This window comes from Phyllopteryx taeniolatus, chromosome 18, assembly GCF_024500385.1.
Source record: "Phyllopteryx taeniolatus isolate TA_2022b chromosome 18, UOR_Ptae_1.2, whole genome shotgun sequence".
Lineage (NCBI taxonomy): Eukaryota > Metazoa > Chordata > Actinopteri > Syngnathiformes > Syngnathidae > Phyllopteryx > Phyllopteryx taeniolatus.
Window position 1 is genome coordinate 14,614,446 of NC_084519.1, and position 25,079 is coordinate 14,639,524.

The following is a 25,079-nucleotide window of genomic DNA, read 5'->3' on the forward strand; positions in this document are numbered from 1 at the left end:
CCATTCGTCGTATGGGAGGGGTAGGATAGTGCCCTATGTATTTATTTGAAATTGGACAGTAACGTTGGCTATTTCGATTTGAAGCAGCCATTTTGGAGGAATTTGTACTTTGACAAACTCCTACTTGAAAATGTGTCCAAATGACCTCCAATCAGACACAGATGGGGCACCCTAAATTCCATCCATCCATTTTCTGAACCACTTCTCCTCATTAGGGTTGCGGTAGTGCTGGAGCCTATCCCAGCTAACTTCGGGCAGGAGGCGGGGTACACCCTGAACTGGTTGCCAGCCAATCGCAGGGCACATGTAAACAAACAACCATTCACGCACACATTCACAATTCAGGGCAATATAGAGTCTCCAATCGACCGACCATGCATGTTTTTTTGGGGGATGTGGGAGGAAACCAGAATGCTCGGGGAAAACCCACGCAGGCACGGGGAGAACGTGCAAACTCCACACAGGCGGGGCCGGGGATTGAACCCAAGTCCTCAGAACTGTGAGGCAGAAGTGCTAACCAGTCGTGCACCGTGCCGCCGGACCCTAAAGAGACGAGCTTTTTTTTGTCTACGCTCTCTGATGTGAGTAATGTGGCATCAAAGTTGGATGACTATTATTAGGTTTTACCATGAAAAAGGCCCGTTCATGAAAAAAAAATTGCTCCCGAAACCAGCTTCACCAACCAACATGAAAGTGTGAGGAGGACGTCTATCATGACATGATGCACGAAAACGTCACAAGGACCCATGCCTCAAATCAAACAGGAAGCAGCAAATTAGTGTGGAATTGCAGAACGAGTACTTGGAAGAAGTCCTATTACGGAATCCATCCCAAAATTTCGAAACCAGGCTGATATCTAACTTCATTCCACTTCCCTCTTTATTCAATTCCGCTTTGTTGTTGCAAAGATTATTCCGGAAATGACAGAGAGCTACACAGAGATTTTATTTGATTTTTTTCCATGTGGAAAGTTGTTTTGACCAAATATTCCGAGCTGGACAACTTCTGATCACAACCTGGCAATGCTGTAGATGTTCCTCTGTGGTCTCACAGGGGATGATTTGGTGTCCACGTGATCTCCTATGATTGCTCCAAATGACTGGGAAAGGAACCACTTTGCCCAAAAAAAAAAAAAAAAAAAAAAAAAAACGGTCATTCCCCAAAACCAGTTCAAGTCGCCAAGAAGAGCAACGTATCCGGGTGGTGGCTATCTTTAAATTCTGTGGTAATAGTGTTGCCGTGACGCCTGTCTGGAAAAGATTCACAGCTAAAATCTTATCAGCTTCATTTTCACTCTCCTTATCATCTAGCCGAGTGCTGCTCGGGTCAGACCGCTCTCTGTACTTCCCTTAAACCCTGACAGTGTGTGTGTGTGTGTGTACATGCATGCATGTCTGTTTTCTTAGCTATCTTGGTTGCGTACTTGATATGACAATTGGGCAACGATGATTGCACATTGAGATGAAATCTGTCAAATAGTTGCCAGGGAATAAAAAGCAGCTTGTGTAGCAATCCTATCTTTCACTCATCAACATTACCTAAACCACATTAAAAACACATCCTGGTGCAACAAGGAATGGCTAAGGCTAACGAGGCACTACTCACTTTGTCATTCACGCACACAGCAATATGAAACATAATTTGGTACGCACGCTACGTCCATTACTCAAGGCTTGGTATCTTAACCTCCGCGAATAGCGAGGGTTCCCTGTACACTAGTTGCCACTCAGTTGTTGTCATGTATGTGGGATGGGAATGCGTACAGCGTGCACTCGATATGCATGTAACCAACACGCAGTATACAGTACACTGCTGCCACGCGTCTTTTAAAAAAAAAAAAAAAAAAAAAAAACGCACACACAACTGCACGCACTTTTAATTAGCAAACACACACGCGCACACAAAGGAAGGCCTGTAGTGACTCAACGCTGCAATGATTTCAGATCACAATACCAAAGGAGAGCACATGGTGACTCACAGTTTCCATTGTGGCCTGCGCTCTGCGTGTGTGTGTGTGTGTGTGCGTGTGTGCAGGTGTGTGTTTGTGTGAAGCACTCCAGGCGGGCAGGCAGGGGATGGAGGGGGATTGGGGGGGCTATAGTGGGGCAAAATCTTGACAAGGTTTGGAGGGCAAGTGCCAAAGAAAATAGATAAATGGATGACATTTTGGGTGTAAACATTGAATTGTTTCTTCTAAACACGGACGGAAGCTACCTCACGACGAGCAGCTTCAAAGCGCAGCAACACAGTTTCCCGCCGGCGTGATACCTGGAAGAAACATTCACCCGCCAAGAACCAGTTCGGAGCGGCTGCCGTGTTAGTTAGTCCGCTCCCACCCATGTGACGGCTAAGCATGTGACACAGACGCTTCATGTGATCTTCTCGTGATCGCTAACCGTCGTCCACAGGTTATTTTGTGTTCATGTGGTTTGGTTATTTTTACATTAGATTTTTGTTTTATTTCTTATATAATTTGAATTTTAATTCTTTGTAATAATGTTGTAATTTCAAATGTTTTTGTTCACAATTTATATCAAAATAAATTCAGATATTTTTATTGTTTAAAATGTATTTCTTTTGTATGTTTCTCATTTTTTTTCTCAAGTATTTTGATGTGAAAAAGTATATAAATACATTAAAAGTTTTAGATATATTTTTTTAAAATATGTATATTTTTTCTTCATTTTTAACAATACTTATTTATTATTATTATTAATATTTATGTATTTATTAATTAATACAAATAAACAATACAGTTTACCGTGTTTACTTATTTATCAGTTTCCTATTTTTAGATATTTTGAAAAGCGTTTTTGGAGAACAATTTAATTTCAAACTCACATTTAAATATTTAATAATGCATGACACACATTTTATTAAATTATCTAAAAGTGATGTCATTTGTATTGTTTTGGATGCGCTGCTTTATTATTTCTAAGATGATAATTATTACGTTTAATGAAACATTAACTATTTCTAAATATACTCATAATAACATCATATTTATTTCAATTATTTAGGATAAAGTTTCAACCACATTGATTTACTGCTTCAATGGGTGTTGTGGTACCAATTACAAGCCTTGGCTTAGGCCTTGTTTTCTTGTTTGTGCCGTCCAAAGCACGGAAATTAAATTTTCCAGTCTTGACTGAGGTCTGCGCTCTTTCTAGTAAAGTTATAAATACGGGTGCAAACTTCACAGTTGTTAAGAAAATGACAGCTTTGAGTTCTTTCAAAGGAGGAGAAAAAAGGGCTGATGGTGCTAAAGGAAGGAATTCAGAAGGCCAGCTAATTGCGATTGGACGGCGCTGTGTCACATGGCGGGCAGGTCACGCGATGCCGCCTTGCTGGAAGACAGGAAGCGGCGAGCGTTGGCGTCTCGCGTGCATCACGTGTATCTTCATTTAGAAATCATGCATTGATGGAGGACAGCAGAGGTGGCAAAAGTACTCGTACTCTGTCCTTAAGAATAAGTACAAATACTCAAAACTGGTGAAAGAAGAAGCGCTGATTCAACTCCTGTGCTTAAAAGGGAAGTTTGCGGTTGAAAAGAAACAAAAACTTTTTGTTATATTGTTAAAATTGTGAGTATTTTTAAGAAACCACCGTGCCCGAGGAAAAGCGAATCAGAGACAGAAGGTGTGACCGGCGACGAGGCGTTAATCATTTACCTTGCACTCGCGGGCACACCCCCGCAGCCTTGCGCTGACCTGTTTCCTCGGGCTTCAGGAGCTTCGCTGAAACTACTACGGAGCATCTACCTCAGGTTAGCGACAAAAGCTAAAAAGAAGGAATTGGACATAGAAGCTTTGAGGACTCAGAAGCCAACGAGGAATTAGCAACGTTGCTGCTTCATTTTTAATTGATTTATATTCCGAAAAATAAAACTTCAAACCGGTAACATTTAGCGCTTTAGTAACACTGTTGCGAATGAGTCACGCTACAACGTGGCGGTCACGGCTAACATCGGCTTGTTTACAGTGCAACCTTTTTACATTTTGTCATCATGGACAAAACTAACAAGCCTATTTTGACTAAGTAGGGAGAAGAAAGTAAAATGCTGTTTTCAAATGCAGGGAGTAAAACTAAAAAGAAAAAGAAATACTCAAGTACAGATACCCGAAAAATGTCATCTTAACTACAGCAACAAAGTATTTGCACTTTGTTACTCATTCCACTGGAGGACAGGGTGATCATTCGAAGATCATTTGATGATCAACACACTCGTGTCTACCTTTTCTTCATTTTTGGACACACTCCACTACGCCTAAAAAAAAAAAAAAAAGTTCTGATGCAAAGTGCGGCAGCCTTTGCTTCAGGCTCGGCATCCCGCTGCCTCTCCGCGTTGCGTCTCTTGTTGTGGCTCTGATCGGAGCATGACGCAACGCGGGGCGGCGAACGAGAAACAGGGGGCGGGTGGCGGAGGAGCGGGAGGAGGGAGCTCACCTTGAAAGACCAATGACGGAACTGACATCAAGGACATCCCATGATGCCGAGGGATTTGTGTGCACAACCCTCAGCAGCAACCTAGTTCCACACCAAAAAAAATACGAAGAATCCCCAAAATTTAAGCGGAAACATCGGTGGCGCACAGGCCAAGGAAGGAGCCGTTCGATTTTCGTGATTTGTGACTTGTGTTGTTTCATGCATTCTGTCTTGACTTTTGTTACCATGACAAGCAGTGGAAAAACTCAATGTGGGTGGGGTTTTATGTAAATGTGTTGCATTGTTGTGTCACATTTTGTTCCGTTGTTTAATTTCACGCTTAATGGGTTGGCAGGCACTCCGGGGACCCAACTATTTGTATACAACACATGAAATAGTCATTTTTACATTATATTTCCACTTTGACAGTTCATCCCTTGCTAAGACTTCTGCACGGTACCAGGACAAAATGTTTGGAATTAAACCATTACAGTTAAGGATCTTGAAATTTTGGTCTTCAAATGCTACATTTTGACATATTGGTATATGCTATAACATTCATTAATAAAATAAAAAATGTAGTATTAGCTTAGTATTGTACTTTTTGTTGTCTATCTAAGAATCCATCAGTAGATATTTTTTGGTTCATGATCCAGTCGGACGGTTTCAAAATTGTAATTTCAGGGCCAACTTTGAAGTTCACTAATGAAGTACAAGTGAATGCGCAGATGGAGGCGTTATTAATTTGTTGTGCGAATGGGAAACTTATTAAAGGGAGCTTTTGATCTGCTCTGCTTATTGGCTTCTAATTAGCGACGCACACGAGCAAATGCCTTCTTTTTTGTATTGGGCGAGTGAGCTGACAAAAGAACCCCCCCACCCCCCCAAAAAAATGAAGAGTATTACACACAGTTAGTCGGCCTAATGAGATTGTTGTCGTCATCGCAGCACAAAAACAAGCTTAAACTCTGTGTGGTGCGTCGGAACCCGCCAATTAATCCTATTTAAACCAGAATGCTTCGGTGAATTGAAGCGTTAAAAGCGTCCCCTTCAGTATTTTAACACACAGACAAAATAAAAGCTTTGATTCCTCTGGCCACTGAGGCGATCTGCTGCATTGCAGTAAAAAGACAACCAATAGCCTGCAAGAGACAGCCTTAAAAAGTTTGTGGAGAGGTGAGAGACATCATGGACGAACCCTATTAAATCCCCTCACACACACACATCGGTGTGCCTGTGTTTTGCATAGGGCCACATTATTGTCACCTTGCTGAATTGCATTAAAATAGGCCAGCAGGGACAAAATCCTCCCAAGAGTTTTATCTGTGTTTCCCTTCTGTCCCAACATTGCTCCACCGAAGACTCTCCATCTGATTCCCCACTAATGAAGCCTTGGGGTGGGAGATGGAGCACTTTCTCTAGGGCTCATTAATTAAGAGCATAACTCCTCGATGTGCCAGACAAATGTGAAAGGATTGTAAGAATCATGGGTGCATGGATTGAGGATCAGTGTTTCCCGTGCTTGTCTACCAAAAAGCATGACGTTGACGTTGTTCGGGTTTTACTAGCAGGACAGCAAATCCTTCCCGAGCTAGGTATCTAGCATGTCCTCAGTCTGCCTCAAGGTTTCATTCATTTCTTTCAAGTCAGTTTACAGGTGCAGAAAACGAAGAAAAGATGCTGAGACTTCCCTGTCTTCACTGACCAGATGTAAGATGCGGATGTTGTAAGACTACCGTGAGGTTTTGTCTTGGTTGGACATGCCCGAAACATCAGGGAGGTGTCGAGTAGACATTTGCGTCTCCCCAGCAAGACCGAGCTCCTCACTCGTTCACTGTGTGTGAGGCCAGACACCCACCAAAGGGTAACTTGTCCTTTATGGTTTCTTCCCTAAACTTGTGACCGTTGGTGAGGGTCAGAATGTAGACTGACATTTTCTTTCTCAAACACCAAAGTCCGATGCAACAACGCTACCATTCTGTCTGTCGAATTCCCCATTCAGACTATAGTTACTTCAGAACAAGACCCAGTGATACTGTAGAGATCCCAAAAAGCAACAAACCTGATGGTAACTGTTTGTACCTTGCCATTTTTTTGGAATTCTTTCTTTTTTTTTTTTGCCAGAGTCTGGATCACCATCTACTTTCTAGTTCTTAAGGTCTGGTACTTCTTCAAACTGTTCAAAATACCTTTTTATCAGATGACAAATGCCATATTTAGGTGTGAAACTAAAGGGTCTCGTACAACCCCCAATTGAATCCTTTTGTCCATGCCCGTCAGATCCATAGAAAAACTGTCAACCATCTTCCAAGAGGCGCTTCCTTTTATGAGCACCTCTTCCTGTAACAAACCTTCCCAACAGCGCTACCTCACCGCGGTCTCGGCTTGAAGAGTGTCGTGAGTGGCAGAAAGCATCGTAAATTACACAAATGCGACAGGCGTCCGGGGGATAGACGGCAGCGTAATGCAGAAACTCGCCAGCCGTCTACTCTCGCAACTACACGGGTGGTTTGAAATGGACGGAAGGATTGAGGAGACCGGTCAAGCCGGAGTTATAGATGAGTAATCAATGTGCAATCAGCTCTGCCGGCCGGTCGGATTTTGTCCTCATGTCACGGCTTGTACACTATGCATATATTTCCACGGCGCCAGCCAATGTATTAAGTGCAGAACCTTCACAAAGTAAACCGTCCTACTTCTGCAAATAGACAAGATATTTACCAGCTGCGGGGCAAAATCAATGCTAATAGTGTGGCTTTTCTTTTTTCCCGTGACATGAGTTGAAGCGACCTCAAATGACACCTAGACTCGGGTTCATTTAGGGTATCCGCCTGTCACACAAGGACTGACACAAGATTCCAGTTATATGCTTGGAAATTTGGAATTTAGCCTTACAAATGCTGTTAAATCAAAAGTTTCTTTTGTGGCCAGCCTAGAGCAGCTTTTTGGTGACATAATCCTATTGTGTACTTCTGTTCTGAGTCGCCGTGTGATTGGCTGGTCTCCTGTTTTTGGGGTGTGGCTTTGAGAAAGGTGAATTCTTTCCAAAATAAATGCTAACATTTCGGGAAGAATTAAATGAAATTACTTTCGATAAAAAATAAAAGTGTATTATTCACACAATTAGCATGTACACACTGTTAGCTTTTGAACCTTTTTCTATCCTGGAAGAAAGTCGACGCACATTACGCACTCAAAAAAACGTTTCTAATAAACCTGTCAGTCATTTTGTGCTACATGTTCTCAGCTACTGTCTAAGCGAAGCGATGTTGAGCTCTAGCGGTGAGAACATATTCATTTTTAATCCGTAAACGAGCCTTGGAGAGAACCACGCCGGCATTGATGAAAAAGCCAGCGAGTCCTCATCTTTTTGTCTTGCCAGCGGCTGCGTCGGCATGGCAACGGCGGCGGAGCGAGTGAACGAGAACGAGAGCGGGAGGGAAACGCCGGTCCGTAGGCAAATGGGTCACACGGATAGGAAACCCACAAAGCTGGAAGACGGCGCCATTAAGCGTTACGTGCTTTACCCCTGACCTATTTGAGCACACTGTTACTTCCATACGGCCTCGCGTGTTGCAACATACTGTTAAACTGTAAGCCGTGTTGCATTTTGAATCTTTGGACGACGGCCAAACAACCGTTCAACCACGTTTGTATAATGAGAGCCAGATGTGAAGCACACATCATGTAAGACGCAAAGATGGCTGACCAAAAATATAGATTATTATATATAGAGTAATATATTATTTACAATTACAAAAAAATACAAGACAAATAAAAACACAAGTATTTTGGGGGTAATACAGAAGCATTAGACAAAAGAATAAAAAAATATGTTGAAAATATTTTTTGAAAATATTCTAGAAACGTGTTAGATGGAAAAATACAAATATATTTAAACAAATACAAAACACAAATATTAAATAAAAATATGAGGAGAAATTTACAAATTATACTGGATAGTTGAAAAATACAAGGATAAATTTGGTGAAAATAGAAATATGGGGAAAAAAGAAAAACCTTTTACGCAACTACTAAAATACACAAATATTATTAAAAATACAAAAAAGATCAGACAAAGCAACGGATGTAATGAAAATATTACACCCAAAGTTACAAATGAAAATCTTTAGGGTAAAAATGAAAAATACTAGATCAAGAAAGATTTTTCAACAAATGACACCAGCGGCCGTACGAGCTCCCAACATGTAAATTAGTGTTGTTGGCGACCTTGCAAAAACGTGCGCGAGACGGCGTGACGCAAGGAAAGCTGGCGTTTGCCCGAGCGCAAACCGGAGAGGCCGACTTATCACTGATCGGCGACTTTCGCAATCGCTCGCAAATAGCGTCGCAGGTGATGTAAGGCCGTACAAAGAAAGCGCGCACGCACACACATTTGCACACCAGTAGCCTATATTTCGGCTGGGTCGCCCGGTGTCGGGTTACATCATCCTTCAGAGAACGGATGCTCCGATTACAGGAAAGGCAAACACAGGCCCTCTGGGGTCTGCGCGAACGTGTGCGTGGGCTCCCTTTGCGTGCGTATGTAACCAATCAGAATGCTCGACGAGTTTTCTCTACGGATGCCGCAGGCTTCGGGTTCCGAGTTTCATCACTCGATTGGACACACAGTTTGGGGGCTTGTTTGGATAGCGGAGATGATGCACTCGTCTCCCCGAATTGCGTGTGCAACCTGCTGACACGTTACGTTTCAATGCACACGTCAACGTCGCACGTCGCCGTCATCGTGAGCTAAATGATAACGGTTAGGATAGAAATCAGTCTGGGTGGAAAACAAAATGCAAAAGCGAGAAAGCAAAAGAGTTGTTTGTTACCTGAGTAAAATTTGTTTTGTTTTGTTTTTTTATTTCTGGTTCTAGATTGAAGCCAATTTTATCTTGGGTATTCTAAGTCAGTAGTTGTCAAACGTTTTACACCAAGTACCACCTTAAAAGTACAAGTACAGTGAACCCCTGCATACTCTCAGTTCAGTATTTTTATTTTTTTCCTTTTTTGATGAAAATGTTTATTGGCAGATGTTTTTTGACTTGGCGACATCACATCTGCTCCTCATTGCCGACCTGTTGCGTTATGTTTCGGGGCCAGGGGGGCTAACAGCGCCGTGAATTCGGGATGGGCGTCTTTTCACGGAGCGGGAAAGCCTATCGGATTAATGTCGTCAACAATTTCTGTTCCGTGACGATGTGTGTGTGTACCTCCTACGGAACAAGTATTTCACAAATACCCCCCCCCCCCCCCACAAAAAAATATTTGAAAGTAATATCAAATATGAGTCGAAAATTAAATAAATACTTGAATCAAATATAAAAATATTAGGGAAAAAATATCATACAAACGACAAATATTACAAAATTATTATGAAACATTAAATACATTGTTAGAAAAACAGAAAAGTATTACAAGACAAATACGCTATTAAAAACATATGGACAGAAAATAATTAGAAAATATAAGATTAAAAGTACAAAAAACTTCTAAAAAAATAAAATATTACTTTATATATATTAAACACAAATATGAAAATATATGAAAAATACAGAAATATTTGATGAAAAACAATTATTTGAAAAAATACTACAAATTAGATTTGATGAAAAATATGAAAACGTTACACGGAAAAAAGACTTTTGGACAAATAAAATACAGAAATATTAGATGAAATAAACAGTTATGAGAAAAAAACCAAAATATTACTTTAAAGTCGAAAAACATTACAAATTACAAAAATGCAGCAGCCATGTTGGGTTAAGGGGAGTCAATGAATTTAGGTTGAGCTTATTTTCAGAACGCAGGGAACCCCAACGAATTAATGGCGTGGTTAAGTCCCACGATGATACATGCGTATATTGTATACCTCCCACGGGGATAAACAAAATACCCCGACACGTGCTCTGCGTGCAATCACCGCGGTGAATATGCCGACATTTCCCCGGGGTCTCCGTGACTCATCCCTCATCACGTCGGGAAAATCCTCACGCTGCCGCTCACTCGAGAGCAAAACCAAAAGAGCTTTTTCTATGCTTCTTAATGAGCTACGCCGACGGGGGGGGGAGGGGGGTGTTAGGGAAGCCGCGGCCCCCTCCGCACCACGCACCTGAGCTGCAGGTGCGATCACATGACCTCGCCGTATGAGTCATACGCCAGATTGCAGGCGGAAAAGTCATCAGCCGCGCGCCACTGAGCCAGAAACTCCAGTGAGACTGGCAGGCTGTTGGCTGCTGGCGGCCTTCTGTGACTTTTCTGGTTAACTGATGTTTGATTTGAGGTTGGGGTGCCCCCCCAATCACCTGCCTCAATCAGGGCGGGGGCTTCAACTGTTTCACACCTCATTAAGTTAGTTAATGTCAAACTGGAAAGGTGGGGACATCCTTATCGAGCACTACAGTGAGACCAAGCAACTTGTCTATCTCCTACCTACCAATCGGCTACCAAACCGACGGACAGACCTACCCACCTACTGACGACTGACCAATCTACAAACTTGACTGACCAATAAACCAACCGCCCAACCTAGCAAATGACTAACATACTGTACATACCTCCCCACCTACCTAGCAACCGACGGACGTCTCGACCGACCAACCAACTGATATATAGCAACCGAACGACCTATTGACCGAGCTACAGACCGACCAACCTATCTGCAGACAGACCTACCAGCCAACTGACTGACCAATCTACCTATCAAACCAACTAACCAACCCACTATTGACCAACCGATTCACCGACTGACCTACTAGCTGACTGACCAACCTACTTACCAATCAACCTTCGTACTTCTCTACCCACGTGCCAAGCCATCAATAATTATTATCATTATCAACCAACCAACCATCTCACTGTACCTGGCTACCGACCAACCTACGTATTGGCCTCACTACCAACTGATCTACTCATTGACCTACCTACCAACCACAAGTGACTGACCAACAAACCGCCCAACCAACTTTCCTACCACTCAACCAACCTACCCATTGAGTGACTGACCTAGCTACATACCTACAGTACATACATACCTCTCTGACAGTCTCAGTCAGAAGTGAACATTATATTTTTAAAAGCAGAATTTTGTTGTTCATCTCATTAAATATTCTATGGTCGATAATGTAGATTAGTCCCTGTCATTAATGTTTTAGGACTTTTTTTCTAGTAAAAAGCAATGCCATACTGAAATATTTAAAACATGTAATTCTACGGTGCAGGTGTGCCAAATGCAATGTCCAGCAAATTTGAAATTGACGCCGGTGAGTCATCGGCTCCCGGTGTACAACATCACTGATGCGAGGGTCCCTGATGAGACAGACAAAGATCCCCGTGGAAAGAGTCTGCCATGGCAATGCTGCATTTCCATGGCAACCCAGCCTGACTAGAACATGATGTTTTTTTCCTCTCTCAAATGAGGCGCCGTTTGAGGTCCAAGCGGTGGTCTTTGTGTACACAAAGCCATGGAGCGCTGCCGGGTCGCGACTCCAGAGGGAACATTGCGTCTCCGGCGAGAAGTCGGCAGACAAAAATATTGAGCCTCCGCGACCTGGCTGCTTTGTATCGTGGTGGTGTTAACAGTCAAGGTGACCCCCAAAATGCCTCTGACATGTAATGGAGCAGGTGGATACTGAGCTGAATCTACTGGGACCTACCTGCCGACTGATCAACCTATCGCAACTACTGATCTACAGTGACCTATCAAAAAACCTAGCTATAGTACCTAACTGAAACCTGCCAACTACCTACGAACCAACCTGCTGCACCTACCAACCTACCGACCTACCTATCAACTGATCTACTGTACCTACATACCTACGTACTGACTGACTAACTGAACAACCCGCCTATGTACCAGCGGACATACCGACCAAACAACCCAATGACTGACTGACCAACAAACAACTCAGCAACTGACCTACCCACTAACCGACTGAGCTACTGCACTTACCTATCGACCTACCAACCTACTGTACCTCCTGGTCCAACTGACCTATGTAATATGTACACAGAGTAAGTGTACACTTTTTTTAAATGGTACGCCATAATAATTTTGTGCTGATTATTTTTTGCAGATCCCAAAACTGCGACTCACTGGACCCCAATTTGAGAACCACCGAGTGCTCAAAAAGCCGCTAAGAAACTGAATATGTACCGGTAGCTAATTTCATAGAATGATCAAAATACCCCATGAATAATTCTTTGTATGAAGCGGCCTCTCGCTTCATTTTCCCACACGTGTGGTCTCATCAGAGGAAAATGGAGCCAAAGCAAACGCATGGGAGTCCGTTTGACACTGAATATTGAGACACTGTATATTTGACTTGATGAAAAGCAATTCGCATTGAGCCGTTGAGTCAACAAGCGCTCTTCTCGGTGAAGCCGCGAACACTGTTTATTTTACCGGGAGTCGCTTCCCTGGACCGCGTTAAAAGACGCTTGAGTAATCTCTGTGAAATCTCTCCTCCCCGCGGGCGATTTGCCCAAGCTGGGAGGTTTACTCCATAGAATTCTCCATGCGGGTCTCGCTGTTAAAACCCCTCAGGAAAGCTGAATTAGCGCATTAGCTCTGGAATCTGGAGTTTGTTTTAACATTAGGTGAGTACTTATTGACGACCAACCGGAAGTACTGTAGAAGCATCCATCGTACCAACAAACAAAAGAGTGTAGTAAGATATCAATTCTTACAACACAAAACAGCTGACAAAATGCACACGTTGCAGAATCCTTGACAACATTTCATGGACTAACCAACTGACTACTGTACCTACCCTACTGAAAAACCTATCTACTAACCCACTGACCTATAACCAAACCCACCAACTTCTCAGCCAAGCTACTGACTGACCTTTTTCTACCAAGCAATATGGTTCAGTCCAGGTGGATACCGTACACGTTTTCCACCATTTCCATTGAAAACCAAACTTCTGTGATCTATCCGTTTCCACACACAAAACCTCCCGTCCTGGCATCCATTTTCTGCACCAAAGGTTCCCTGTTATTACTGTATTACACAAGACTGAAGCTGGCGCTCTGCCACGTTTTACAAGAGCCCAGTCGGTGCATCCAGGGGTTAACAACGTGGCTGCGGTCGTCCTCGCCGCAGGAAGGAAGATGTTTCCTTTGGTTGTCACACCGAAAAAAGATGAACGGCCAACATACTGGGCTTGGAACTGCTTACTGGATGCGGGTTTTGCGATAACTTGCTGACCCCGTGTGAAGGGAGGGATGGGGACCTAAAATTTCACTTTTCCACGTTCCCGCATTAACGTCAACTGTACACACAAAAATAATCAGAACAGGTCATATTCAAGAACCGCATTGTGGTTCATATTGACTGTTAAGGGAAAAGGGAAAAAGATGGGAAAGCCTCCAGAATTCGACACGCCGACCAAGCATAACATTCCACATGAAGCCACATCACGGGTGCGTGTATGTGCGTGCAATATGTGATTAGAGGGTCCGAGCGGAGGGAGAGACGAGTGATGCAATTCCCCACAAGTGAAGCCAGAAAGGACACGAGCAGGGCGGCAAAAGCGGCGGCCAGGAACCAAAGAGGGAGGAAGGAGGAAGGAGGAAGGAGGAAGAAGGAGGGAAGGGCTGCTTTGGGGTGCTCCACGAATGTGCTGACAGAACGGTTGCGTTGTGGGAAAACACTTTACGACAAAGGGGTTTTTGTCTCATGTTAATGAGTTTTTAAACTTTTTTTTTTGGCCAAAACAATTGCCAATACTTTTGTTTCTGATATTTTTCTGTTTGTCTAATATTTGGGGTATTTCTGAAATATTTCATTTCATCTATTATGTTTTATTTAATTATATTTGCGAATTTTAATGTAATGCTTTTCTACTTTTTGTCTGATATTTTTTTTGTCCTATATTTAAGGTATATTTGCCTCATATTTTATACCAACATATATTTTTGTCTAATATTTTTGTATTCTTGTCTAATATTTTTGTATTTCCCCCCTAATATGTTTGTCTTTTATATCAATATATGTCTTTTTTATGTACCTTTGTATTTTTTTACTCATTTTCTACTTTTTGAAATATTTGTGTATTTTTTTTTGGATACCATTGGTTTGTTTTTTCCACCCATATTTATGACTTTTTTCATCCGACATTGTTGTACATCTTTGTATTTCTTCTTCCAGGAAGCGAGGCAGGAGAAGGAGGGAGGGAATGTTGCTCGTGCAGGGGGTCTCTGGAAAATGTGCTCGGGGAACAATAGCATTGTGGGAAACACCTGCCCAAATAAGCGTGCCACAAATGGTACCCAAAGAGCGTGTGAGTCATTTATTAAGGCTGGGATCTATTTTAGCTGCAGTAGGTACGTGCTCTATTTCCGAACAAGGCGGCAGTGGGCGGCCGGTCGTCCTTGAGGCGTCTCAAGTGCGGGATTCGGTTACAACGAAGGGAACACTGGCAAGGACGAGTGGAGGAGGAGGAGGAGGAGGAAGGAGAGGGGAGGGAGCCACTGGGAACGCAGGCAGTGAGTCAGAGGCCAAAGTAATTCCATCTCGGAATGCCGTCTGTCTTTTCATCAATGGAAGGATGGAGAGGCAGAGCTGTTCAATGAAATCCCAGAGAGCATCTAAAAATGATCTTTTTTGTGCCTTCTATTGAGTGAAAACGAGTCTGCGGGCGTGGGATTAAACCGTCTTCTTTTGTTTAGCACGTTCCCACACGATTATTTGCTAATTAGCTCCCCATGTAATGAGTCATTCTTCGGCTTTGGCAAGCCAAGTTTTATTCGATATGGTCATCGGGACACACACACACACACACACACACATTTAGGAAACAATAGGATTCATTACAACATTTCTCCCCGACTTTCATTGAGCCAAGGCACCCATTTCGCAAACAAAAATGTCACAAACAAATTCTGAAAACTGAAATAATGATAGTCACAGCTCAACTTAGCATCGCAGTGTTGTAAGCCTTCAAGGAACAGATATTTGAACATCAACGGTGGAGCAACACATGTAGACTGACAATATCACAATACTCACAGGCATACATTCTTTATCCTCTGTGACAACAACTAATGTTACGGCACCTTACTGAGTCGCAGTATTTGTGAAGCTATTCTTCATTCGTATATGCATGACTGTATTATACTGGCCCCCGATGGCTAAGACGGGCACACCAGAGGAGCAGCACAATGAATTGAACATTAAATCATGATGCACAAACTATTTAATTCTTTACATTCTATTTAGTTTATTTGTGTGTAGTGATTTTGGCTAACATTTTGTTTGTTTGCCTAATATTTTTTTAAAGATATGTCTATTTTTTCTAATATTTGTGTATTTTTAGGATAGTTTTTGTCTAACATTTTTGTATTTTTACAAATATTCTGAAAATATTTATTTTTAGCTTTTCTGTCTAATATTGTTGTATTTTTCAAATGTTTTATGTATTTTTCTAATGTTTTTCATAATAGTTATAATATTTACATTTTATGATGGCATTTTGACGCTGGAACACACAATAATATGTCATTTGACATCGAAACGAGAATAACTCGGAATTCGACCACGGCATCACTGAACCAAGTCTGTTTCACTTTGTGTCCAATCATTTTCTCTTATAAAATAATAATTTTGAGCTGTTATCACCTGACCGGCTGCATGGGATGAATCACGTTTTTTTTACTGCCGCTTCTTGTCCTTGAACTTGTCCGGTTGACTGTCTTGCAAACTATGAGAGGAAAAACAAGCCCATTGGTTTTTATCCAATCATGCAATACTTCACAGAGCGGAGAGTCACAAAAAAAAAAAAAAAAAAAGCCTGGTGATGGAAACATTTGGCCTCATGTTGCTGCAAAAAGCATCAAGTCTCATCAAGCCAACAGAATTCGACCACAGTTATGAACCTCTGCTTTCAACTCTGCAATGTCCTCATCTTGTTCACAAGGTTCTGGCTCGGCTCGCCAGGTCTAGACTTTGGTGGTGTGGCGTTCAGCCACTCAAGACAAGCCTGAACTCTGGTTTCGTGCGCGTGAGTGTGTTTGTGTGTGTGTGCGTGTGTGGCCTACGCAAATATGTTTCTCGAATAGTTGAGTGATGACAAAAGATGCTCTCAGGTCAAACAAAATGCATTTTTTTTCCATCAGGGATAGGAAATAGAAACACCTGAGGCCGTCATAAAACCTTGAGGCAATGTTTCAAGTGTCATTTTAACATTCTTAACTGCAGAGGTGGGTAATAACACGCTTCATTTACTTTTTATGACTTTCTGGGGGGGGGTAAATTGTACATGTTATAGTAGTTTTAATGCAACAGACATTTTTATTAAGAAACGGTACTCTGTTACTTTGAGCTACATTCCGCTCGCTCCTTTTATGTTTATTCATCTACTGTATTATTGCTTGCGTGACAGACATATAACATTCAAATTGCAAACTCCCCTTTTAATTCAATACGTTTGGCAAAATTCATCACCTTAAACGATGTAAAATAAAATATTCTCCGGCAACAATAGACTCCCTCACTTTAAAAACACATTAAAACACATTTACCAGGTGGAATGGTAGGTGAGTGGTAAGCCCATATTCTCAGTTTCCTCCTGCATTTCACAAACATGCATGTTAGGGTTATTGAAGACTCTAAATTGTCCATAGGTGAGAATGGTATTTTGTCTAATATGCGCCCTGTGATTGGCTGGCATCTCCCAGCATTTACTGTGAGAACAAGACACACAATCGAGTTGAGTTTTTGATGCATGCTGATCTGAGGTCCGAATTGTACGATCTTAGCATCGGTTCCACTTTAGACGCAGACCGAAAAGAAACTACAATTGATGAACACGGTCCAAAAACATTAACAAAATGATTGACGTTTATTGGTGAGTGAGCGTGAGGGGAGAGGAAGGCCGAATCACCGCAGAACACGGAGCCAGACCCGGTGGCGGTCGGTCTGGCTTGGTCCCCGTGCGCTCCTTTGGTACAAAGAGAAGACTGCGGTTCTTCTTGGAGCGCACAAAACACCGCAACCCTGCTGCTTTGCTCTCTTTCCAGTTAGGTTCTGCTTTTTAGCATCTGCTGCGACTATGAGTCATCCCTGGTAAGAAGCTGCAGTGCACTGCAAGGACGTCCGACCGATTCATGTTTTCATGCAGGGACACTCTAGATCCAGCAGATGGGGTTGCAGTTAAAAAAGAGTTTAACAAAAAAAAAAAATACAAAATAAATACAATTTGAATGGTAATTACTGCTCCCTAGAGGACTGGAGTGAAATTGCATCATCAAATGCATGCATTTTTTAAATTATTGTATTAATTGTTTTTTTTTTAATCAATTAAATAAAACAAAATGGAAGTTTGGTGACCTGACAATTAAGTCTATCGCCAGTTTTATTAAATGTTCGGTAATCTAACATTAGAGTCACTTCAATTCATTTAAAACACTTGATGAAATGTTTGTTAACCCAACATTAAAATCTGTCACCTTTAATAGAACAGGGTAGAACAGAATAAAATGTTTTGTTTGTGTGCAAAGCTCTGGTCCTGAGTGCAGTATGAGTCACCGGAGTGAGGCAACACTGCAGGCTTGCAGGATTCATTATGATAAATGGAAGCTGTATGGATTTCTTTGTGGAGGAGACAAGAAACCTTGGCAACAGCAGAACTCCCCTCTCACCCGTGCAAGTAGCTTTGCATACATGCTTAAAATGTGTTTTGCATCTTTGAGGATGCTTTCCGCCATTGCGAGTATGAATAGATCAACTACACTCCTTCTTGAATGCGGCTGGCTTACTTATCAATTCTGCCTTCTACTACAACTCCACGATATATTCAAGCATAAATTGATTTCGGCGCCTAGTTTGATACGCAATGTGATGTACTACTTGCCTGCTGGATGTCAGTATTAAAGAAGACGTTCAAAAAAAACTGAAAGTGATGACGTAAAGATGCAACCTTGCACTCGTCACCTTGCCATCGTGACAATCTGCGCAATGGCGCCATCTTGTGTACAAAGTGTTAATTTTAAAAATACAAACTAAAATAAAACACAAATAAATAAGCACACAACATTAACTATTTATATAAATACGACAATCATACTAAAAAATGCTATTTTAACAATGAAAGTGGGCCGTTGTATATGTATTAGTGTCCTTTGGTTAGCAAAAGCGATTTATCCGATCCAGGAGCAGCCAAGTGTGCTGGGAAACACCAACTTCTAGACTGTGGGATAAAGAAAGGGCTGATCCCAGATCGGTTAAAGCACAACGGATGTGGGTGCGCTGGCTCATAGTAGTTAAAATTATAATGCCCCCCCCAAAAAATAAAAAATAAAATAAATAAATAAAACTGTGCAGTTTAGAACAAAGAAAGTGGTTTGTCCTTTGACGAGTGTGCCTTTGTTGGCTCAACACTAACAACATATCCAGGAGCAGCAGCTGCGGAGGTCTATTGGAAACTTCAAGGCAGAATGGGGGTGAAGGCTGATCCCAGATCGTTTATTTCGGTACCAGATGTTGGCGCGCATAAAGGATCTGTCAGCAAAGCCACATTACGCATGCGTACACCGCTCGCTGGCTCGCAAGGAGATCTACGGCAAACCTTCGGAGACAAACTAGATTTAGAACTTTTGCGAAGGTGAATTGTTAAAGAAACACTTTGTCATTGAATGTACAATGTAGTATATTACACTATAATTGTGAATTATTGAATTTATTTTAATTGCACGCTGAACAGTTATTCTATTTATTCGATTTGTGTTCGTCTCCAAAGACTTTGACTAAGTGGTGTTGCCGTCCACCGTCCTGCAGATTAAGTTCCGCGTGCGTTTCGGGTACGCAAATGCATCAGCGTTCAGGGGGGCTGCCATTTTAGCGACCTTACGGTAAGAGATCCAATCCGTCTCCTCAATGCGATCCGCGGCGCAAACCCGCTCGAGTGTGGGAAAATGAGCCATATGAGCTCCAACTCTGCGTTTTTCTACAGTTTTAACGGTAGCTTTCGTTAGCTCGTTAAAACGCCGTATTGGCAGCTTTGCTAACGTTCAGCCTAGCAGCCAAGGCAACACAACCCAGACATTGTACTGTTATGTGAAGATAATACGGGTTGTAGTCGTTACTGCATTGTGTCTTGCTGGAAAATGTTACAACATGAGTGCCATTGGGCTTAGATGTAACATTAGCGATGATCTACGCCTGTTTCGCGACGGCGTTCCCACGTTTAAATAAAGTATAGTCAGTATTTAGGCAACGGTTAGGGTTTCAAGTTCGGGTGTAAATTTGACCTAGTGGAGAACCTCCTTCCTTTCATCATCCTTGTTTCACCATCACCACCAATCACCATTCCCCGTTGCAATGAATAGAAATGCCGTTAATCTGTTGCAGCCTCTCTTTAAAAAAAATTTTTTACAAACAAATTGAAATTTTGCTTAATCACTTAATCTGGAATAAACAAATTTTAATATTACAAACACGAGAAATCTAATTTGCGATAAAAGACATCAGTGGTATTTGTTTATTGTTTTGTATTTAAATAGATAACACAAATTCTTCTGTCTCCCATCTTCTACCTTTCTTTTGATGTAAATCTTTTTTCAAAGGCCAACAACTTCAAACTATTAACAGTCCCTGCCAAGGAGTTGATAAAGGGCATTTAAAAAAGAAAAAATTCAATTATGTTGTATTCTTTGTTACAGCCATGTTGCAAACTTTTACTTTAGTGAACAGACAGGGAAGGGAAGGGGCACTCGCCGGTCTAGACTGATGGGCCAACACACTAGCAAAGCATTCTGGGATTAGTAATATTTGTGGCGCATGTGCTATATACTGGCTCTAATACACATTCGATATGGTCTTGCGGGCCAAATATAATTACATCGTGGGCCAAATTTGGCCCCCGGGCCTGAGTTTGACTCTAGATGGAGCTCCTCAATAGGCCACACTAATATTAGTCGTTCTTCGCAGAGGATAAAGAACATATGTCACGATTATTGGTATATTAGCTGCCTACGTGTTGCTCCACAGTTTCATATTATGTGTTAGCATTTAGCTTGCAGGCTTAAAGCCGAAGGTATGTGGTTGTTTTAAATACAATTGTTCACGATCTGCCAAATTCCTGCTTGTTGTAAAGTTGAGTTGAGTTCACCATACATACAACCCTCACCTACCACATTTTTGGTTGCAAGTCAAAGCAATTTTTTTTATGGCAGCTCGTATCTCAAAAAACTCGTTAGTCGGGGTCACTCGAATCTTATGGCACCACCCTACCTCATTTTCGCCCACCCTGAATAAACTGTAGTTACACCTCTGTTTCCATCAGACTCACTCAATGATGGGCATGGCGGTGGTCCAGCTCACGTCCCAATCCCACCACCAGAAGCTCCTGAACGCCCTGTACCACCTGAGGCTGCAGGGACACCTTAGTGACATAACCGTACAGGTGGACTACCAGGGCCACTCGCAGGCATTCCAGGCTCATCGGGTGGTCCTCGCCGCCTCTAGCGGCTACTTCAGGAACATCCTCCTCTCACAGGACAGCACCACAGACCACATCCCTCTTTCCAACATGCTCCCAAGCGACTTTTCAGACTTTTTGGAGTTTGCGTACACGGGTAAGGCGGAGGTGGCCCAAAGTAGGATAGCCGACGTGCAAGCGGCGGCCAAGATTTTGGACTGCGAGGATCTGGCCAGGGTCTGTGGCGAGAATTGTACGTCCAGGTCGGATGCGGTAGACGAGTTATCCCCAGTGACCAAGACTGGCAGAAAGAAGACACCGTTGAAACGTCAACCGGCTCCGAAGAGCTCAGAGCGGCTTTCGAAAAGACCCAAGGTGAAGACTACCAAGCTCAAAATGAGCTTGGGTGGCCGCAAAGTACTGCAGAGGTCTATCCCAACTAGAGGCAAGGCGTTTAATGCTGAAGAGCAAGATGACTACATGGACACACCCTCGCCCACCTCGCCTCACTTTGACAAGGACATGCTGAGTCTGAGTGAAGATGAGGAACCCTTGCTGTTGTCACCGAGCGAGGACGAGGAAGAATGCGTCGTGGAGTCCAAGAGGCCCTCCAAGTTCCTGTGCAATGAATGCCAGCGGAGCTTCCACTACGAGAGGAGCTACCTGAAGCACATGAGGTAGGTGCTCGGTTGTCCCGACAAGTGTTCTCAAATTTTTTTGGGGATCTGGGTACTCATTCACTGCCATAGACGTTTATATCCGTCAACTACAATCCAACCGTTTACTCCCACCAACAGAGCTGCCAATGAATAAAAATTTACTTCCAGAACAATTTGTCCAAATGTCTGAAATTCCATATTTTCAAAACTTTTTCAAAAACATTACCTTGCGACTATCATAATAATAATCCTAAATAAATTTGTCATTTGAATGTTTTTATTACAACAACCTTGTAATGCCGGACGCAGTTGCACCCTGAAGCAAACTACCAGTATATTATATTTCAACATTCCATCATCAAAAATATGTGCCCATGGATTAATTCGCATTTTGCCAATTATGTTTTCAACCCTGGTAGCAATTCCCAACTCCAATTAAACATACCTATTTACACACGGCTTTCGCACCATCTTGTGGCATCTTAAGACATTCAGAAAGTGCTAAACTGCAAATTGGTGAGTTTTCAGTGAATAACAGGTCTTTTTTTTTTTTTTTTTTTTTTTTTTTTTTTTAAAGAGCAGTGGATTACCGTAGGTGTGTTTAATTACTGTTAGGATTATGAAAGGGGTCCTTGGATAAATTTCCCTGGACCAAAAAAGTATGGTTTTCTACCAGTTCTTCCTCTCGCGTCACTGCAGCACTTATCACGGAGTCAAAGCCGACCTGGTCTTCCGCTGCGAGACCTGCCTAAAGACCTTCTCCAACCGCAGCAATCTGAGGATCCACGAAAAGCATGTCCATAGCAGCGAGCGGCACTTCACCTGCAAGGTCTGCACCAAGACCTTCAAGCGCAAGAAGGATGTGGTCCGCCACCACAAACAGGTCAGGCCAAATTAGCTGCAAAGGGGTGAAAAAATTCTGGCAGATTTCTGCAAAGTTTCCGGTAAATTTCCATGAAAAATTCAGATTGATTATCCTAAAGTGTATTTTCCCCAACTATATTTAAGTTCCCTGATAAAAGCCAACCTGTGTAAATTCCTGGTTTATTCTCATTTATTGGGTCATTCTCATGGCAAAAAAACTCCCATTAATTCTCATGGAAAGTTTCCAACTTTAAAATTCCAGGAATTTTGCAACCCTAGGAGCAATCCCCCATTCCTGTCACTTGGGTTACAACCGTTTCCTAACTTTTAGGTGCACGAGCCACGTTTACACGAGTGCTCCGACTGCGGCAAGTCCTTGAGCTCCAAGGCATCGCTAATGTTGCACAAGCGGACACATAGCGGCATCAAGGCCTTCGTCTGCACTGACTGCGGCGCACGCTTCACCCAGAAATCGGCTCTCAAGATGCACCACAGGTACAAGCTTCATTATGGAATGAAAATAAACTGGCAAGTCAAGGTACTAATGTATTTACTAACTACAAATCGTGTATCGGTTTATGCCAGCAAGGTATAGTGACAGGCATAACTATTACATTATCTTCCATTAGACAGCATAAGATGCATTAAAGTAACCTATTAATTATGCTATTCACGGCGGATAGTGACTGAGCCCTGCGGGAAGTAGTGGAAAACCACAATTACTTTAAGTATAGTTTAAGCTGTACATATGCCACACATTTTTATCCCCAAACACTTTTTTTTTTTTTTTTTTGCCTGGATGAACATTTTTGTTTAGGAGTTTTGGTGCAGTTAGCATTCAAGGAGTAGGCAGTAGTCACCAGATGGGTTGCGGAGGGTATGAGACCTCCTGTGGCTCTACTTGTACAGATTACAATGTGCCCTTGCGCAAGCCACCAAATCTCCAAAACTGCTAATAAATCAATGCACTTTGCCATTGGTGTTCCACAGTGCTGACTACACAGGCCCATTTTGTTCTATGTTGAAGAATAACATCCATTAATGTATTCCAGCTGAGTGCTGTCTGTCTGTTGTTCATGTGCAGTGCGACATCATTGTGTGGTTGTCTTTAGGATCCACACGGGTGAGAAGCCCTTTGCCTGTGATGTGTGTGATGCACGCTTCACCCAGAAAAGCTTGCTGGCCTATCACAAACGCTCCCACACGGGTAAGACGACAACCCAGTCGTGTCCTTTATAGCGGCGTCGTCAAGTTCTGTTGTTGCTCAAGGTGAGAAGCCCTTCATGTGCGAGGCCTGCGGGAAAAGCTTCGCCTCCAAGGAATACCTGCGGTACCACTCCAACATCCACACCGGCTCCAAGCCGTTCAAGTGTGAGCAGTGCGGACGTGGCTTCGCACAGAGGAACTCCCTACGGCAGCATTTGACCGTGCACACGGGTAAGCGTCTGATTTGTATCATCTGTAGCGGCAGAGTTTGAAATTTGACTTTGTGGTTTGACCCCCATCCTCCCCTGGCCCAACCTAGGCGCACGTCCCTATGCCTGCACGTACTGCGACAAGCATTTCACGCAGCTCAACGCCCTCCAGCGGCACCAGCGCATCCACACCGGCGAGAAGCCCTACATGTGCGGCCTGTGCAACCGGACTTTCACAGACAAGTCTACGCTCCGCCGGCACACCACTGTGAGTAACGAGTCATCCTGTGACTTAACTGAAAGAGCCAACAAACAAAAATCGGACAAACTGGCTTACCAACAAAAAACTAATTGGCCAACCACTAACTTGAGAGCAAACTAACACATAAGCTAAAAACAATAAACCTTTTCCTCGGACCGTGTCCCACCTTCAGACTCATGATGCCAATGCTCCGTGGAAGAACTACCTGGTGGTCCTGGAGGGCAACGTGGAGGAGAAGAAACCCAAAGCTCAAAGCAAGGCAGCGGCGCCACTAGAGAAAAAGAATGCCGCCAAAAAAGCATCGAAAAGCAACATCACCTCTACTGCTGACACCGCCGCCCTAGTGGTGCCCACCGGTCCGGTAAACCTGCCGCCCGAGCCGGTCGCCCCGCCGCACGAGTGGGCCGGCCCAGGTGCCATCACCCTGGTGAGTCACGGCCACATGGGCGGGATCACAGTCATCCACGCTGAAATGCCGCCCGGGACTCAGGTGGTGAGGTCGGATGGCGGCAACGTCATCGCTTTGGACGGACCCTTCACCGTCCCTGTTGGGGCGAACCCCTCTGAGACCGGCCACTCGCTCCCCGCAGATACTCCCACCATATCGTCCCTCCTGGAAGAGGACGTCTCGCAAACCATTCTCGCTCCCAAGGCGGATGCGGCTCAGCCCGACATTCAGACGGTGGTCGTGTCTGACGAAATGTGTAAAGATGCGCAAATGCAGCAAAGGACACCAGAGTGGAAAGGAGACAATGACCAAGCGAATTCCTAGAAAATGTAACTCAATAGCATTGGATTCCATGTTTAACAATCATGACTTTATTAATCACAATTTGTGGCTCTTTTGGTTATTTAGGCTGTTGAACTTGGTCGCTTAATCGTGTCATAAATGTTTAAAAAAAACATCCAATTTTTTGGAAACATCCAGTTTTGCAGCAAAACTAGTGGCTGTCAGTCAGCCACTTATGAAAAGTAGATGCAGAACCCACGGACAGTCCGTGTGCGGCAGGCCTTATGCCTGGATTAAGAC

The 25,079-nt window shown here is 43.0% G+C and overlaps 2 protein-coding genes across 5 annotated transcripts in view; one reads left to right on the forward strand and one right to left on the reverse strand.

Annotated features, from left to right (window-relative positions):
• Positions 1-926: 926 nt before the first annotated feature.
• Positions 927-25,079, reverse strand: part of napbb (N-ethylmaleimide-sensitive factor attachment protein, beta b) — a 31,625-nt gene continuing 7,472 nt past the window's right edge. Inside the window, exons 12-13 of one of the 2 annotated variants that reach the window (XR_009785319.1) lie at positions 16,052-16,133; positions 927-1,114 (exon numbers count right to left, since the gene is read on the reverse strand). The gene's annotated coding sequence lies outside the window, so the exon portion shown is untranslated. Of the gene's footprint in view, positions 1,115-15,039; positions 16,134-25,079 lie in introns of those variants that run through there. The other variant, XR_009785321.1, reaches the window with a different exon arrangement.
• gzf1 (GDNF-inducible zinc finger protein 1) lies at positions 18,965-24,881 on the forward strand. 3 transcript variants are annotated; one of them, XM_061753039.1, is made up of 9 exons: positions 19,017-19,034; positions 19,170-19,281; positions 20,715-21,526; positions 22,208-22,391; positions 22,704-22,867; positions 23,485-23,579; positions 23,642-23,809; positions 23,898-24,055; positions 24,222-24,881. In XM_061753039.1, exons 3-9 carry the CDS (start codon positions 20,724-20,726, stop codon positions 24,819-24,821), a joined length of 2,172 nt encoding a protein of 723 aa, XP_061609023.1. In that variant the 5' UTR covers positions 19,017-19,034; positions 19,170-19,281; positions 20,715-20,723; the 3' UTR covers positions 24,822-24,881. The 3 variants fall into 3 exon arrangements, with proteins under 3 accessions (XP_061609025.1, XP_061609023.1, XP_061609024.1); XM_061753041.1 differs by lacking the exon at positions 19,170-19,281 and having other exon boundaries at positions 18,965-19,034; XM_061753040.1 differs by lacking the exon at positions 19,017-19,034 and having other exon boundaries at positions 19,152-19,281.

Bases quoted from the DNA above. Each gene is read 5' to 3' on its own strand.
- gzf1 (XM_061753041.1), top strand. From the start codon at position 20,724: ATGATGGGCATGGCGGTGGTCCAGCTCACGTCCCAATCCCACCACCAG. The intron at 21,527-22,207 runs GTAGGTGCTCGG...GCGTCACTGCAG, and splicing joins AGCTACCTGAAGCACATGAG to CACTTATCACGGAGTCAAAG. The intron at 24,056-24,221 runs GTGAGTAACGAG...TCCCACCTTCAG, and splicing joins CGCTCCGCCGGCACACCACT to ACTCATGATGCCAATGCTCC.